Genomic DNA, 18182 nt, shown 5'->3' on the forward strand with positions numbered 1-18182 from the left:
TAAATGGACATTTACTTTTTATTCAAATTGTAATTTCTATGTTTCTAATTTAGCTGAGCTACTTCACAATCTTTCCACATACCCCCAAGTAACCTCCTGCGGTACAGCTGACCCTGACTGGGAATCAATGCTGCTCATCTTTTGCTGGGACAGTAAATTTGATGTGGGATGTTTTTGTGCAGGATGTGAAGGCGATAAAGTGGCCTTTGAATGATGAGTAATCCCTTAGTCATCATGGCCTCTTCAAGAGCAATTTCCTCTTTTATTAACCTTGATGGGAAGCGAGACATCAAGGGAGAAAGTTTCACAGCACCTTTAGCAAACAGGCTGATCAAAGTGTTTGCCGTCTTTGTACTGTACTTTTTGAATTCATGTCCACTGAGACAACAAGGACACACAGACACCCACTGTCTCGCTTTCAAGAATATAGCCAGTCATCTTGTACAAAGAGTCCCCTGTGGTGGCTCATTTGAACACTAAAGACCTATCCAAAACACTATCGACTCTGTTCTATAAACACTAGTAGCATCACTGACTGTAGCCAGTCCAGTATGAAGGAAATGTAGTGTCCAAAATGTCCACTGCTGTCTGTGTCCAAACAGCTCCTCTCAGTCTGACCAGTGAATGGATGTATATTGAGTGTCTGAGCTGTTTATGGGCTTTTCACTCCTTTTCGTGTTATCTCATGCTGCAGTTAAGGAGTATTCAAAGAGCTCAGAGCTGTACAGAAAAAGATGCAGAGGGGAGTAATTCTTCTGTCACTTAAATGATATGATAACATCCTTCATGGAATTTATCCTCAGTGAGCATATGTTTTAATCTGGTGTGTATGCATGTGCCCTCGTTGCCACTGGTAGGAGCTGTGGAGTGATAACACCACTATGATTTGATTTCCTATTGCAACATGTTGTATCTAAATGAGGATTGGGGATGGATATATGGACTATCCATTATTTAAGAAGCATGTTTTCAAGCCTGAAAACTTTTTATCATGCAGAAGTTCCCTTCAATAAGGCTTTGAATCCTGCAGCAGGGACACTGATCTGTGGCTCTATCCTTTCCAAAGAGTGCATTTATGAGATTAAAATCATAGTTTCGCTTTATTGTCTTCTTGTAATGTGACCAAAAATGCATATGACGATATAAACATGCCATTTGATACACACCGGTGCATGCATTGTGCATCCTCGGGACTGGGGGGTTAATCTCAAAAACTATGCGGGTCGTGAAAAGAAAAGATCCCTGCGTCTTTAAAGTTTATGTAGCAACAGAGGGATTGTAGCGATAATGCTATTAGGGCGGCAGATCAGTTACTTCTGACGCTCCAAAGCCTCAGGGAGTTGGCTCAAGATTGCTTGTCTTTGATAAGGTCCTCACGATGTAGCTGCAACTTCGTGAGCTGGGAAAAGATTTGGTTAATACGTAGCAAAAAAAGCTCGCAGGTCAGGAAATGAACGGAACAACCTTTAAAATATATTTCACCTAGAGTGACTGCAGCGTATCCGGGAATCTCCGCCACTTATTTTTCTTTTTTTTTCGGAGGCGCCAGGCTGCAATTGTTTTTTATGCAGCTGTCGGGACCCGGCAGTCGGTTCCTCACTTTGAAGTGCGCTGCTCCAGCTTCTCCGTTCAGTTGGTGTTGGAGTCGCCTACAGGAGAGACCTACCGTGCGGCATGGCAGCCTGAAACCATAGGGAGGAGAAAGGGAGGAGGGAGAAAAGCGCTATTTTTTTCCTCTCGAGTGCATTTTTCTCTCCGTAAACGACTCAAACCTGAACGGACTGTATGTGGACGCGTTGTGGAGACGAGTACTGTGGATTATACGCGCTTTTCTTTGTGGATAAAACAAAAAAAAACACATCAGGAGTTTAATTTGAGGAGAGAACTCGTGGATCGATGGTAAGTTACAAGAGTGTGTGCCTCCTCAAACTGGCCCCCATTGGAGTTCCCTTTGATGTGCTGTTGACTCGCCTTTGAAGTAATGTTCTGGGGAAAATGAACCGCTTTTGCTGCGTTTAAAGACCGAAAAACGCGTCGAATCGTTTCTGTATCATTCACTTCATTTTTCTTTTCCACATCGTTTTATTTCATACTTAAAGTAGAAGTTTTCGAAGAAGTGTTTCTTTTTGTGGAATTCCTCCCCCACAAGATCTGAGACTTTGGTGTGTACATGGGATTGGACGTTAAAGTGTTGTTGTATCTTTTTTTTCGCCTTAAATGTAACATTAAAAAAGAAACTTTAAAATATTCCAGAATATTTGACAGTTTTAACTTGAGAGGGGTTGTAATGTACACGGTGTCATGCAATGTAATTTTGAATAGTTACTTTTTCGAGAAGTAGCCCCGGGTGTTGGTGTGAGAAGATTTTGAGCTGTTGCTGTGTCCGGAGCTGTTTCTACTATCCCTGTTTTCTACTATGTCTGACAAGTTTAACAGTGGAGCAGTGTAACCGAGTGTCAGTGATACGAAGTGACATCTGCTATGTTGCACATCAGCCGCTGATACATTATAACATTGATGCTTTGCGGGGAAGCAGCGATCATCTGCAACAAACTGGTCATAATCTCCCCGTTAATGGAACATCAGATAACTGGATGTTTGAAACATTTGAGCATGTTAAAGCCCCATGAGTAGTACACCAAGCGCATACACAGCAGCAGCAGGCAGTTAACTCCATTAACTATTTTGGTCACGTTTTTCGATCTCTTCGAGTTTGTCCCACATCGGTGTCCTACAGGTACTCATGGGCAGGCTCAATTTGGTGTTTAGTCGCTTGTGATGAGATGTAGAAACGCAGGAGTGAGTGCTCGGACATGGGGAGAAAAAAAGAAAGACATGTGTTTGCATTCTGCAGCAGGCAAGCCAGGCTCTAACCCTGACATCAGCCGCGATGGATCCGGAAGCGTTAATAAAGCCGTGTCCGTGCGTAATGCGCTGGCATTCTGAAGGATAAATGACTTATTAATGGTGTTCAGTTCACAACTCCGCTTGACATACATGTGATTACTATTTTTCGTGTTATCGCAAGAGAAGACTATTGTCACATTCATTGAAGGTATCGTCCAGGTGGCTCTCTGCTCGGCAGTGCATGTGCGAAATCACTGTTAAATTCTTGTTAATTTGCGTCCCAGCAAATAGCGCCTCGGTAGAAATTACATTCCAGGTTGAGATGTGAAGGACTGCTGTTTATGTAATGCTGCTGCAGCGTTTTCTCAGATTTTTTTTTCTGTGAACTAGCCTGTCTTTTTCTGTAAAAGTCAGTGAGGGACTGAAAAGACTCTCACTGCGTCTCTGCCCCTTTGAAGTTGGGGCGGATCTGGTTTTGATTAGATCAATACTTTGTGTTTCAGAGAGAAGACGGGCAGCCAGAGAGAAGCTCCCCCGCTGACATAAGAGAGTGAGGAGATTACAGTAGAAGCTCAGAGGAGTCGAAGAACACACGGGCTCTCTCCTGCTGCCTTCAGAGCCATGAGCCGGGCGCTTATGGACCATATCGCCAGTAGTTTCCGAGAAGATGCTCCTCGACCCCCGGTGCCCGGGGAGGAGGGCGAGGCGCCCTGCTACCCCGGCAAACTCGCAATGATGAAACCTTTGGAACCCCCCAAATCGGTTCTGCTCGGCTCTGCGGGTTCCTCGGCCAGGAGGAACGAGGATGGTCTGGGGGAGCCAGAGGGGAGTGCCTCCCCGGATTCACCGCTTTCCCGGTGGACAAAGTCTTTGCACTCTCTCCTCGGGGACCAGGACGGTGCTCTTCTTTTTAGGACATTCCTGGAGCGAGAGAAATGTGTCGACACTTTAGACTTTTGGTTCGCCTGCAATGGCTTCAGGCAAATGGACCTCAAGGATACCAAAACGCAGAGAGTCGCCAAAGCAATTTACAAGCGCTACATTGAAAACAACAGCATTGTCGCCAAGCAGCTCAAGCCTGCAACTAAAACCTTCATACGGGATAATATCAAGAAGCAACACATAGACTCTGCGATGTTCGACCAGGCGCAGACCGAGATCCAAACCAACATGGAGGAGAACGCGTACCAGATGTTTCTGACCTCTGACATTTACCTGGAGTACGTGAGGACTGGGGGAGAAAACCCGAATCACGTCAACTCGAACGGGTTGGGCGACCTGAAAGTTGTATGTGGATACCTGCCCACCCTCAATGAAGAGGAGGAGTGGAGTTGTGATTTCAAAGCCAAAGCGCTGGTTGGACTGTCAGCGAAGGCGAATAGGGCCCCCGTGTCCATGAGGGCGGTGGAGGTGATGGAGAGTCGATACAGGTATGGCTGCAACACCTTTTAAACCGTATTTAGCTTTACAATCAGAATTCACACTGTACATATATAATCTATACAGTAGGCTATATAAAAAATCTAATGCGTAAAAGTGGAAAACAGATTTTATCCACTTAACTCCAGGGTTCCTGTTAAGTTTGTAGAAAACTCTCTGTCTTTCACTCCTTCGCTGTCTCTGGCTCCTCTCACCATCTCCAGCAGCAGCAGCGCGCTGTTGGCGCTGGCCTGGATTTCCGGGGCTTTGAAATAGTTCCGCAGAATGAGGGATCGTCTTCCACGGGAAAAGTTCACAGAGCACGGCTGGCTCTGGCCCCAGCCAGCAAATAATAGATAATGACATTGCTATGTTATGCCTCCTCCTGTACCACCGCACTGTCCTCAAGCCTTTGGCAGAGATATACATCTATAGCAGATCTATAGATGGCGTTTTGGACTAGATGTTCTATAGCTTCCCATCTCAGTTAGACTAAAATCAAAGTTCAGATTGATAATGCATCCCAAATAAATATGAGCTGTTCTGGAGGGCTTTATAAGCCTATAAAATAGAAGTAATCATAAATACCCTGTTAGAATATGATAAAGACGGCATTACAGAGACTATGTACTGTTGCTAATGCAGCACTGAATCACAGGCTTCACTAAGATCTTAACTTGTATAATAGGCATGACAGGCCAAGACAACTGATGGCTACCTCCTTTGGACAACATGGATTTACAGTTTGTGTGTGTTGGTATGGATGCAGGTGGATCCCAGACCTTTCTTTTAGTGTGATGCTTGTTGGCCAAACTGGTAGAAGAGTCCGCTTTTGACATGGAGCCATGGTGCCTTTTCTCTCCCCTCCCATTGTCACCTTACAGATTTAAAACATGTGGAACTCATTTCTCCCCTTTCCGCTTCCCTCTCCTCACCTCTTCTCATCTCAGGTTTTCTTTAAAAAAAAAAAAACAAACCCTGAATGGCAGCAGCTACAGTACAAAATCAACACCCCCCCCCACAACCTCCTCCCCATCCCAACCCTCTCACTCTCTTCTTCCCTCTTTTCTTGTTTGCATCAATTCTCCTCTGATTCCCTCCTTTGCTGCTTTCCCCCGCCTTCTCCACTTTTATCTTTTCTTCCTTTTGAAAACTCAGGGATGGGGACTACGAGGCATGCTTTTGGAGCGAAAGTGAGGGGAAAGAGAGCGGAAAGGAAGGACGGTGGTGGTGGTGGGGGGGTTCGGGCTCACCTCATGAAAGAAAGGGAGGGAGGAGAAAGTATAAATGAGGGGGTGAGAGAGAGGCAGGGAGGGAAGAATGCAAGGCCAGCTGTGTTAAATACCTGACTCTTTGCAAGCCCCTCTGAAGGTCAGCCTGGAGCTGGGGGCCTACTGCTTTAGTCATGCTGGGTCTCTCCCTCCTGATGAAGACCCCCCCTTTTTTCCTCTCCCCTTTCTTTCCTTCTCTGACACACTCTCATGCTTCCGCTCTATACTTTTTTTTTTTTCTTTTTGCTCACTCCCCCCTTCTCTCCCCCTCCTGTACCATGGCAAGAATGCATACACAGCGGGAGATGTATGCTGAGGAAAGAGTGAGTGTGAATGAGAGAAATGGAAAGAGAGAAATTGTGGGCTATTTAAAAAGACATAAATGGGGCATAAGGAGAAAACCAAAGTTTTCCCAGAACTTGTATTTTAGGGGAGGAAGTTTCCTGACCCAAGATTAGCCAGTCATATTCATTCATTACAGGGTGTAGTTGTTACTAGTAGCAGGAAAGGTCACACACACTCATGCACACGCCCTCATTCAATCATCTCTCCCCTTTGTGTCATTATACAACTTGTCTTCATCTTAGATCCTCAACATAAATGAAATACACACATCTCACTCCACAGGAAGTAGAAACTGGATGTCACCCACCTGTTGGATGCTGTTTCATAGTGTTGCATTAGTATTAATCTGTTCTGTGCCTGTGTAACCTCCCCAGATCATACAAGAGAGGAGACTCGCTCAACCCCTGCCATATGGGCTCTTTTGCCCCCGTCAGCAGCACCAATGACAGCGAGGTGTCTAGTGACGCTTTGACCGACGACGCCATGTCCGTGACTGACAGCAGTGTGTAAGTGGATATTAACTAAACGTGTGAGTGTGTGTGTGAGAGAGAGAAAGAATGCCAGCACAGGACAGTGTTTCTGGGATTTGAAATGAGGTCCTATGGAAATCAAAAAACTAAGATGTGTGACACCTTGCTCCAGCTGGTTGTTGGGAGACATGGGAAGAATGATTTTTCTATAGTAGTGAATTGTAGCCCCTTGAAAACACTTTGAGGCACTGGAGCAACCATGATATGACATGAGTTAATGCTAAGCCCCATCCTTGTATCCTTATCCTTGTGTGTCTAAAATAACATTTTACTGTAAATGCAAAGAGACTTTTCAAGTTGATACATGCTAATGGTCAGGGAGGCTTTACATGTAGTAGATTAATTCAACCATGTCTTATTTATCAGCAAGATCACTCAAAATGTTCTCAACTGATTTGTGCTGAACTTGGTGGAGGTATGTTGCATGGGCCAGGGAAAAAGTTATTCCAATTTTGGGACAGATCCAGATCATTTACTATCAATTTGAATTTTTCCTCCGAAGTTTGGTGTAAGTTTTTTGACATTAGCCTTGGCAGAGGTCTGCACTCTCTGAATGCCTTTCTCGTTACTTTCTTTGATTGACTGATTAATAACAACAATAAACAACTTCAGAGAGCCCATGCAAACTTGTTTTGTCTGAGCAAGAATCCAAAACCCAAAGATATTCAGTTTACAATGGAACAGAGAAAAGCAGCAATGCAAATGCTTGGTAATTTGCTTGCTAAATGATGAGAGGTCAGCTATCAAAATTATTGTCAATTAAGTGCCTACGGATTGACGAATTGTTTCAGCACAAAAACAGTGCTTAATGCCGCTATCCACCTGTAGTTTGTGCTTTTCTGTGTACATGCCTGGGTCCTCCTTCCGCTAAAGGATAACTTGGCATAATCGCATGTCTCTCAAGTGACAAGGTACTATGAAGTCATTGCATGGTCCATAGCTCAAGGCCAGGAATGCTCAGGTCAGCTGGTTCAGGACAAAGAGCAGATAAATCTTGGTACAAGTTCTTCTTTACCTCATCTCACATGGGAGGCGTCAAGGCCTACATGGATGATGTCATTGAAAGGGCAAGCTGAAGATGACGAGCCAAAAGTACTTAAAGAGGGAGATACTGATGTTTAATGCAACCAGTGGGCTGGGCTACAACTGAATATGGCAGCTATAAAGAGTGTTTTACAACAGGGAGCCCTGTGCTCAGGCATATCTCTAGACAGCCCAGCTTCAAAGCGGCCGAGGCCAATATAGTCCTATTCTGCTGTACTTTGACCCAGTGCAATGACAAAGCTCTGGCCACAACGACACAACCCACCACCCCCCCCACATTATTTCCTGCCTGCTCTGGCCTTGATCAGAATATCTCTCTTTAGGTCAGTTAAACGGACCCATAAACATTTGAATCTCATTTACAGATACACACACACTCAGATAAAGAAAAGAATAGAAAAGGGAAAAAGCAACGGGGGAGGAGGCATTTGGGTGGGAAGAGAAAGACAGTGGTGGAGGGGGGATTTTTGCTTATATCTTATTTATGGATTTGCTTGGACGCTGGGGAATGCAGCTGCGCAGACTTCAAACATTACCTTATCTTACAAACCAGCCTTTTGATGTGCGGAGATCAGAGGCTGGCTGCGGCAGCGCTTGCCAAATGAAGATTGGAGGGGGTGGAGGGGTGGGGGGGTTGCTTATGCGCATGACTGTGGCATTTCAAAGCAAAAGTGGAAAAGTGCTCCTCAGTTAGGCTAGGTCACCAGGAAGCTGCTGTTTAGCATGGGAGAAAAGACACTGTTTTACACTGTCAAGTGCTTCAGTTTGAAGCTTGAGCTTTGCTGTTTGTTGTTTGATTTCATTTTTAAGCCAGTCAGCCATTCAGTCCCTCAGATAGATTTAACCAGGTTAGCTGCACCCCTGGGTCCTGTCCTGCAGTAACTCTTTGAATAAGTATAATGAGTAGCTAATGCTAACAGTGTCCTCAGCTCGACATAACAGTCGGTAGGGGAATGCTAATGCTGACACTACTTGTGGCCAGTAGAGCAGAGTGCACTGTGATTGCATTGTGTGTGTGTGTGTGTGTGTGTGTGTGTGTGTGTGTGTGTGTGTGTGTGTGGGGTTGAAAGGAACTGGCCAGCAGGGTGCCCTGTGCTGTGCTGAAGCCAGAGCTGAAAATGAGTGTCATTTCTAGGGCAAACAAAACCTCCTACCACCTCACTCAGAACCATGTAACCCGATCTGCTCTGACACACATACAAGGCCGGAAATGCTGGCATGATTTACCTCTGAGTATCTTCTTTGTTCTTAGATTAAGCCTGAAAGATGAAAAACAAAATGGATAAGAGAATTAATAAATTAGATTTCTTCTTGCTTGAACTGTGTTTGATCTACCCAATTGGCTAACAAGCTTCTTCCTGAATGACTGGTTGGTCTTTAATGATGTATTTGATTGGGTAATTGACCTTTGTGATCTGTCTGTACACCCCCAGAGATAGCATCCCTCCGTATAAACTGGGCTCCAAGAAACAGCTACAGAGAGAGATGCAACGCAACATGAGGATGAACAGCCAAGTGTCTCTGCCTGCTTTCCCTGTAAGTACACAAACACACACACAAAACCACACACGCTCAGAAGTCTTTTTGAACCTGGGTCCCACAGTCTAATTTCCATACCACCCTCTGTTCCGGGTCTCTCTTGGTTCTATGAATAGTTCCGCACAAACTGTATTCGGCATTCTCAATTCAACAACACCAGCAAAGATCTGAAGAGTAGCGTCAAAGACCCAGCCTCCCACACACACACACACACACACACACACACACACACACACACACACACATGCACACGCACTCATACACACATACAAACACGAGCCCCCTCGCTACCTTTGGTGTCACCTACACCCCCATTAGGGTTCCTTGAAGTCTGCGGGAAACGGGGAGGTCTCTAAGCTGTTTATCGCCACAGCGCTCGGAACACACCAGGGCTTTTTCTCCCCTACTGATGCTGTAAATATGGAGAATAGGGAGAGATGAGGAAGATCTCTGCCGCTTTATCCCGAGGGCCCTGAAATCAGCCAAGTTCCCCAACAAAAACACAAAGATACTCAGACACATTCACACGCACATATGCGCACACGCAGCGCTTTGATCCAAAGATGAATGGAGCAAACGCACAGGGAAGTGACAACTTCCAACAGAGCTGGCCCCCTTTTTTTTCCAATGCACCCCCCTGCATATACATACACACACACACAGTCACGCACACAAACACACACTCAGCCAGCCCCCTCCCCTAAAAGTGAGGGATCTAAGGGAAGAGTTTGAGCGTGTCATGTGAGGTCTCAGTGGGTCAGAGGGGAGTTGGTAGCTTAAGGCTTAATAGACGCTAACTTCAGGTTGAGAGAAGGCTAGTAAAAGGTCTGGAACAGAGACGGGGACATTTTACACAAGTATTTGTAGAAGAAGTAGCTTGTCAAATGAACTTGATGTAACCCCCTTTTTTTTCAGAATTCTAAGACATGCAGCAAGTGTTACTTGTCTTAGGAAAAGATTTACAGATTGGTTTTTGCCACTCTTTTTCCCACTGTCCCCTTTTTGCTTTATTTTCGCTTTTATTCTTGTTTTTGTTTCCTGTCTGATTTTTGGCGATGGCTGCCATTCCCATGGTGCACCAGCCTCAGGCTCCATCAGACGGCTCCTCTTTTTCTCAGTCTTTTCTCCCCTTCATCCCTACTACAAAGGGATGGGAGAAACAAAAAAGAGGAAGAAAAATCAAGAAAGCCCTAGTGCAAAAATGCAAATAATTTAAGATGTGAGCACACACACACACACACAAATTCTCATACTGTCACTATACTGTACCTCAAAGGTGCCCAGTGTGTGACAAGGGGGGGAATAAATTACCTCAACCTTTCTGATCTCACATCCTTTTTGGCACCTTTATCTCTCTCCTCCAATCCATCCCTCTCTTCATTTTCTCTTTCTCTCCCCTCCTGTGAGCACACATCTCTGCATCTCAACTTCTCCCATTTTTTTAATCCCTCATCCTCTCCTCCCTGTAGTTCTCTTCCACCCCCTGTCGATATGTGGCTTTTATTCCTAGATGTAAAGCCACTGCTTCCCATCTATCTATCCCTCCATCCCTCCCTCCACCACCCTATTCTCCCCCCACTGAGTGTTTGATATTTGACGAGGAAGTCTTTGAAGTGAGCTGACTTAAAAGAGGCCTGCTGACGATGACAGAGGGAACCAGCCGAGGCCTAGCCCAGCGTGACCATACACCAGGCCTGCCACCCTTTTAAACAACCCCATAGCCCTGGGTGCCTATGATAGTGCCCTGATCAGTACCACCAGTGGTGGGGCAGGCGCTGGTGGAGAACAATGCATAAATGTAGATAGATGAGGCGAGAGAGACTTTGTAGAAGTTTGGGAGGGCTGGGGCTTCGTCATGGAGGGATGACAGGGATGATGGAAGAGCTAATGTATGTTTTTCTCCCCAAAGCGTACTCGTTGTCCTCCCAAGGAGGTGGTCCCAATGGAGCCGGCAGAATTTGCAGCCCAGCTCATCTCTCGCCTGGAGAGCCTGAAGAGAGAGCGGGACACCATTAACTCTCTGGAAGAAAGGCTGCAGCAGATTCAGGAGGTTTGTGAGAGATTGGTTCTTACTGGAAAAGTGAAGAGTTAATTGTTGTTGTTTGTTTTGTTTTTTTTGTCAGATGATGACTCTCTATGCCTTGTTTGTTTTTACAAGGAGGAAGAAAGAGAAGATACTGATATCATGGGAAGTGCTCCCCAGCTCTCCCCCCACCCTTTGACCCTCCTCTCTGGCTCTTCTGACGAGGACCCCCAGGCCATCCTGGACGAACACCTCTCTCGTGTCCTGAAGACCCCAGGCTGCCAGTCCCCTGCTGTCATCCGACATTCACCTCGCTCCAGCTCCCCGGAGCACAGGCCCTTCACCCGGGCAGGCTTTGGAATCAAGGCCCTGGTGAGGACTGGGCCCTCCACTTCTTCTGTCTCTAGTCCTGACCAAGGGGCATTCACTCTGGCCTTGGGCCCCGGCAGGACCCTTGTAAGCAGGCAGAGCACGAAACACATCCACCACCACTACATCCACCATCATGCCAGTCCCAAGACTAAAGAGCAGATTGAAAGGGAGGCAGCCCTCAGGGTGCACGGCCTGTGCTCCAGCAGTGGGGACTGCCAGCCCTGCCAGCCTTACCAGCGCAGCCGCAGCCTTGGTAGAGAGACGTGCGGGGCTATTTCAACAGACAACAGTGTGGGGTCAGTTCCACCCCTTTATTTCCCATTTTTCATGTTGATTGTATAAAAATAAACAATGCTAACTCTTTCTGATTTCTTCCTCCCAGGCGTTCCAGTTCTCTATCCAGGCGTGTGTGTCGTTCAGGGGCTGAGGATGGAGTAGCGGAGAGGTGTATGGAGGACTGTGGGCCGTTACAGCTGCCCAGCGACACAACAGACCCCACCCAAAATGTGTTGCAGTGGATCCTGGAAAGTAAACAGCGGGGCAGGCACAAGTCTCACAGGTGAGCAGTGGCTAGAACCTTGAGAGCTTAGGTGTTTGCATGAGTTTAAGTCTAAAATGTGCCAATTTATATCTCACTGTTGCATTTTGTTGATGCATATATCCTTTTGCCCCCTTGCAGTACGCAGAGCACCAAGAAATCCTTTGGAGGCTCCTCCACCCAGACGCACACATGGGGTGGTGGAGGAAGCTGTGGCCACCTACGTAGCCACCAGCCAGCCCAACCATTCATCCAAGACCCTGCCATGCCTCCCCTGCCCCCTCCCAACACTTTGGCCCAGCTGGAGGAGGCCTGCCGTAGACTGGAGGAGGTCTCCACCAAGACCACCAAGCAAAGGTACATAGGGAGTAGTTGCTTTTGGCTGTGGTCTGACATCTTGCTTACTTATGATTTCTAGCCATCTCAGATTTGATGTCTTGCATTGTCACTAAAGGAACTATCAGTTATTATTATTATTGATCATAGCATTAAAGTCTCTGTTGCATCTCTACCCAGGCATGCGATGTCCAGTCTCCAGCGAGAGAAGAGCCACCTAGTGCCTGTCCAGGGTGGGGGGTCCGTCCCTCTGTCTCTAGTCAATCCCAGCCCTGCTGGCCTCCTCACGACCAGCCCCGCTGGCCTCCTCACGACCAGCCCCGGTCTCCACTCAGAAGAGTACGATGCCTCTAGCGTCCTGCCCTCCCTCTCCTCTCCTCCTCTCTGCTCCTCTTCTTCCTCCTCCTCTCAGCCATAGCCTCCACCTTGCAGTATACTTCTACCCTTTTAACTCTTCCTTCTTGTCACCTGCACTGCTCACTGCATATGTAGGGAGACAGACGAATAGTCATGTGCAAACCCACATGTAACGTGTACACGCCCACACACAGTCACTCAAAAGAGAAGGTGACCCCTCCCTCCTTCCCTCCCTCCCTCCCTTGCAAAGCTTATTTTAAGCTTTGTACACACCAGCTTGGCTCTGCCTCAGTGTTTGCATGAATCTTGTGTATTTGTGCTGTGTGTGGGGAGTGTGTAGTCACTGCACCACCTGACTGAGACATCCCTTTCATATATATGTATCATTTTTATTGGCTGTCCTTCAGTGAGCTGGCAGTCAGCTGGGGCGAGCAGAGCCTAGCAAAGAGAGCTTCTCTGAAGTGGGCCTACAAAGCCTTGGACATAGCTGAAGGGGAATTGTTAATACTGTGCCCCTTCTCCATGCGCACACAACACACAAGCACACTCTTGCTGATGGCACTGGGTCACTCACTCACTAGTGTTATTATTCAGTCAGGCTGCTGTTACTGTGCTTCTAGTCTAGCACTGTCTTCTGTTTCTGATTTCTCTTTTTATCATTATCTTGTTAAGTGTCATGAGGGTGTCCACTCCTTCTTACATGCCCTCTCTGTCTCTCTTTGTCTACTTTCAGGATGAAGGAGTGTAAGAAGGGTTTAGGAAGCCATGGGGTGTGCAGCGGAGAGACGGTGGTGACGTATTTCTTCTGTGGTGAGGAGATCCCCTACCGGAGGACCATGAAGAGCCACAGTCTCACCCTGGGCCACTTCAAGGAGCAGCTCCGCAAGAAGGGCAACTACAGGTGTGTAGAGGGAAATTTGAATCCCAAGTGGTATCGATTTAAAGTTTTACAAAAGCGATTTCAGTGACGCCATGTGAATTTTTCCTATATGTCCTTCAGGGATATTGTGATTGCCGGCAGTAAAATGATATCAGCTCATTGGCCGTGAGAATTGAATTTATTGAAGTTGAGTGTTGGCTTTAGAAGTAGCAACCCAGACTGACTTAGAGCCTGCGTACAGGTCACAGTCTAAAGCTGAAAGTTTAGAAAGGGCTAGCTTTATATTGCACTTATTGTTTTCCAAAATGGCAATTACACAAGTAAGAAGTAGAGGAACTGGTAGAGGAGTAATTCCCAGTATCTTCAGTGGCATGGGAGCAGTATGGCTGACTTTGCAATCTGTGATCATTAGTGTCACCTCATTGTAATGTGGTGACATTTTAAGACATTTTGAGCAATCCAGAAGACTAAAGAAAACCACAGCCTGAAGCGACAGTGTCTGATGTTTGCTACCTCAATTGCTAAAGGCTTCAGGCTGCACTGTCTAGTGATAAATCTATATCTTTGAATTCTGGTTAGTGTGACCTTGAAGACCTTAGATATTATATTATATTTTATCTTTTCTTTGACTGTGCTTCATACATCAGTATTTGTTTCAGCGTGTATATGCAGACAGTTTAAGGCCTTCATGGTTTTTGTGTGTGTGTTGAGGGGGGTGCAACGAAAAGGAAAGGACAAGAGGGAGGGAGGGTGGGTGGTGGGGGGGTTAGTGGGAGAGTTTGAACTGCAGCGATTTGGGTCCCATCTGGTATTGATTTCCATGCTAAGGCACACTTAATACACATGGCTTTGAAGCCCCGGCCCCTTTCATTTCAACCAACAAAGACTCACACAAATGGCCAGCGTGCAAATTCTTCACTGATGCTATCAGGGGCTCTTTTTTCTGCTGTGTGTGTGCGTGTGTGTGTGTGTATGTGTATACATGTGTGCACGCATGAATGTGCTTGCGTTGAACACGCACAATGTTTACACATGTTGTAATCATTTTATGGATATTTTTGAAAGGCAGATTGTTAAATGCCAGATCCGCTTGTTTGCCGTACTACAGGGCCCTGACTGAAGCCGCACCGCTTCAATGTGTGTTTGCAGAGAGAGATTTGACTTTGATTGCTTCTTTCCAGTGGGCATTAAAGGGAAAAGATCAAACACTTATTGTTTAGACTGCCATGGTCTCCAGGATAAGCATGGGTTGAGTAGTGTGTTAATAATTACAGGTATCAAACTATGATTTCTAGGCGAAGAAAAAAAAAAGTCAAGGAACCCCTAGAAACTTCTTCCTGTCCAGATGTGTGCAGCATTTTTGGATCAACAAATGTGACGAGCACTTAGCTCTGCAAGTTATTCACATCTGTCTGTTTGCCCCCCCCCCCTTCTTTTCTCTCTGGCTCGCTGTCTCAGTTCCTGTGTCATACCATCCACATTTTTTGGAAAGAGAGCTGCGCGGCGCTTTAATAGCAGCCAGAGAATGTGTGGAGTTGGGTCATTTCAACATGGCAGCGGTTCAACAAAGAACAGTACTGCTGGGTCCTGCCAGACGATATTGGTGCCAGATGTCAGAGCAAACGGAGAGAGAGAAGGGGAGAAGGGGGGAAAAAACAGATCTAGCCACATAAAACATGTTCCAGTGGAAATTCAGGCTCTCTCTGTCTCTGTCTGTCTCTCTCAGCAAAAAAGATCATGGCTCTTTGAAGATTTTTTTTTTTTTTTTTCTTTAAGAGTAGGACGGCTCAACTTTTTCTTTTTTTTTTTTTCTTCCTCCAGATAGGAAAGGAGGATACAATTATCAGGCGTGTCTTGTGCTCTTTCATGTCGCCTTATTTATCTACTTAGTCTTATTTACTCTATTTATTTTCCTCAGAGACCTCTTGTATTCCGTTTAGTTGAAGCCTTCCTGTATTTCAAATAGAGCTGCTTTTTATTAGTGACCACCCTCATGCTGACTGGAGCTCATGCAGTCACAGGCACCTTTTGCAATGATGTTTTTAAGACTATAGCTCTCGTTTTATATGTATTGCATGTTCGGCTTTGTCAGCCTCCCGTCTCGTTAAAGACAAAATGCTCACAAACACACACAAACATTCCAGTCACCCCACACATGGAGCAAATCGAGGCATTTTTCCATTACATAGTTAATGAGTGAATTCTGAGACCCCCTTAACAAACCCACCCCTGCTGGTTTCTCTTCCTCTAAAATGAGGATAGGGGGGGTTGCATCATTAATGGCCCAGTGAAGTCATGGCTGACGAGAAGCCCCTCCTTAGATTCTTTTCTGTTTCTTCTTCAACACACACACACACATATACACACACACACACACACACACACAGAAAGTTGTCAGTCGGCTGCCCTTCCTATAGCTCTCAGCGAGAGCTCATGCTATCAACAGGGGTAAGGAAGGACACAGTGTTCTGCTTGCTCTGTCTCCTCCTCCTCTACGTTGCCTCTGTTCTTTCCTTTGTCCCTGTAATAATAAAATAGGGATGAGAAGCGAGTGAAAGCCCGTGTGTATGTGTCTTCTAACGTGTGCATGAGTGGGTGTGGAGTGGGGGGGTAATGACAGGCAGACTTGCAGGCACCCAAAATTTCAGTCTTTGTCAAAGTACCCCTTCATTTGCACGCAGGCCTAATTGGCCCCGGTTAGCTGGGGCAAAACTCACAACAACATGATGGAGGAAAAGGGAAAGGGAGAGGTAAAAGAGAGGAAGAGTGGAGGGAGGGATGAAGAGAGCCAGCCTCTCTTTTTAGATCAAGACGTTTCAGCAGCAGATTCCACCCCACCCTGACAAGTCGGTCTATAGGCTGAGTAGCTTTTTGTGGTTGGCGGAAATGAAGCTTGATGTTAAAAAGGTCGTCTGTACATAGTTTGAATGATGCTTGTTGCGTATGAAAAAGTCGGGCTTTCGATATTAACTCTGTCATGTCTCTCTGTTGCAGGTACTATTTCAAGAAAGCCAGTGATGAGTTTGAGTGCGGTGCGGTGTTTGAGGAAGTGTCAGACGACGGCTCCTTGCTGCCCACCTACGAGGGCAAGATCCTGGGCAAGGTGGAGAGGATGGAGTGAGACCATGCTGCACATGTCGTGGAAGAAACTCCTACACACGCGTCACACCTCTATGGATGTACTCCTTCATATGCTCACACAACACACAAACACACAAAGCGTGTGTCTTTTTAAGCTAAGACTGTAGGTCTGGAGATGTTGCTGAAGGGATGTTGTTGAGGTCGGTGGAAACGGACTGGATGAAATATGGAGAAGAAGAAAAAAGGAGGAGGACAAGTTGGCGCTAATGCAGGACTATCATGTGAACAGCCCGCCTTGAAGTGAAGAAAACAATGGACTGTGTTGCTGAACTGATACATCTCCATGATTCCAGAAGAGAAAACTCTAGAGACTCTAGGTGAATGACCACTCGTCAAAGAAATGGGGCAGTGGGTTTAAATTTGAGACTGACACCCTACCTGACCCTGCCTGTGCCAGCGTCTGCCCATGGGCTAGCACATCGCTAATATGTATATGCACATATACATGTACATTGCATTGTATTGTGATGCTCGTATTGTTGTGTAAAGATTTCTATTGCTATTTATTGGAGATATCCCTGCCCCACCCTTATTATTCTTCCATGGACAAGCTGCTTGGAGTTGGAGAGACTTCTCCAATTTCCACAACCGTGTTTTTTTTTTTTTTTTCCCTCCCTCTTGAGCATCAGTTCTCAAGCAAAGGAAATGGTTTTATTCATTTTCGGCCCCTCATATTGAACTGTAAACTTCAAAAATACCTCTTCAAAAACTCCACTCCTGTTCCTGGAGATTGAGTGGGACATCTCTGATCTCTTGGCTGGAGAGCTTACTGCTGAAGCTTTGAGAATGGCTCTCTGTCACTTAAAGTTTGATAATATATTTACTACAGTGCTATTTGTGGCTGTGTCCCCCATCCACTCTGAAGGGCCCTGAGTGTACTATGAAAATGCTATTAATGTTTAATTCCCAACTCTGGGTCTCTTCCCAGCTAGCCTTGATCCGTTGCGTCTTAGTGCCTTTGTTTCAGTGGCGCAGGCATCGCACAAATAGCCTACGTATTTACTAAGAGGAAACTGCCCACAACAGGTCCTCGAGTCCCCAAAATGTGTTTACACCAATAGTAATATTTACCAACAAAAAGCTCTATGATGTGCTCCCCAACGTGCTTACTTATGTGTATGTGTGACTGAGATGCTTTTGATTTGGATTACTTGGTGTGTATTTGAAGCCTGCACTATGAGTTGCAGATGATAACGATGGTGGTGATATACACTATGTCCATAGTGTTTTAATTGAGTACAGAAGCTGTGCCTACATGGATTCTTGCCGTGTTTTACCCAGTTTTCAGGGTCCTATTACTCCCTTGGTTTTTCAAGGGGCCTTATGTTGAAAAGATATTTTTATGCCTTTTAGTATCCGTTTCATCATGTTTATGTTTTATAATATTTTTCATGGCTTCCTTGGCTCCACTTGTAAACTGTAAATTATGCGTTCTATAGAGCTCAGTTGAAAAGATGCCTCGGTACTTTAATTATTGTAATTATGAAGAGATGTAGCCTTTATTAAAATGTTCTATTTTTCAAATTAGCAAATGGCTTCC

The 18182-nt window shown here is 45.8% G+C and overlaps 1 protein-coding gene across 1 annotated transcript; it reads left to right on the plus strand.

Moving 5' to 3' along the window:
* The first annotated feature begins 1438 nt into the window (after positions 1–1438).
* Positions 1439–18174, plus strand: axin2 (axin 2 (conductin, axil)). Its single transcript, XM_056402547.1, has 11 exons — positions 1439–1899; positions 3351–4277; positions 6257–6388; positions 8890–8992; positions 10905–11045; positions 11154–11686; positions 11773–11949; positions 12070–12285; positions 12445–12603; positions 13355–13522; positions 16496–18174. Exons 2-11 carry the CDS (start codon positions 3469–3471, stop codon positions 16620–16622), a joined length of 2565 nt encoding a protein of 854 aa, XP_056258522.1. The 5' UTR covers positions 1439–1899; positions 3351–3468; the 3' UTR covers positions 16623–18174.
* The last annotated feature ends 8 nt before the right edge of the window (positions 18175–18182 follow it).

The sequence above is a fragment of the Seriola aureovittata genome, chromosome 17, assembly GCF_021018895.1.
Source record: "Seriola aureovittata isolate HTS-2021-v1 ecotype China chromosome 17, ASM2101889v1, whole genome shotgun sequence".
Classification (NCBI taxonomy): domain Eukaryota; kingdom Metazoa; phylum Chordata; class Actinopteri; order Carangiformes; family Carangidae; genus Seriola; species Seriola aureovittata.

Coding starts and splice junctions, on each gene's coding strand:
- axin2 (XM_056402547.1), top strand. CDS start 3,469: ATGAGCCGGGCGCTTATGGACCATATCGCCAGTAGTTTCCGAGAAGAT. Junction 6,389..8,889: donor TCCGTGACTGACAGCAGTGT/GTAAGTGGATAT, acceptor GTACACCCCCAG/AGATAGCATCCCTCCGTATA. Junction 11,950..12,069: donor GGCAGGCACAAGTCTCACAG/GTGAGCAGTGGC, acceptor GCCCCCTTGCAG/TACGCAGAGCACCAAGAAAT.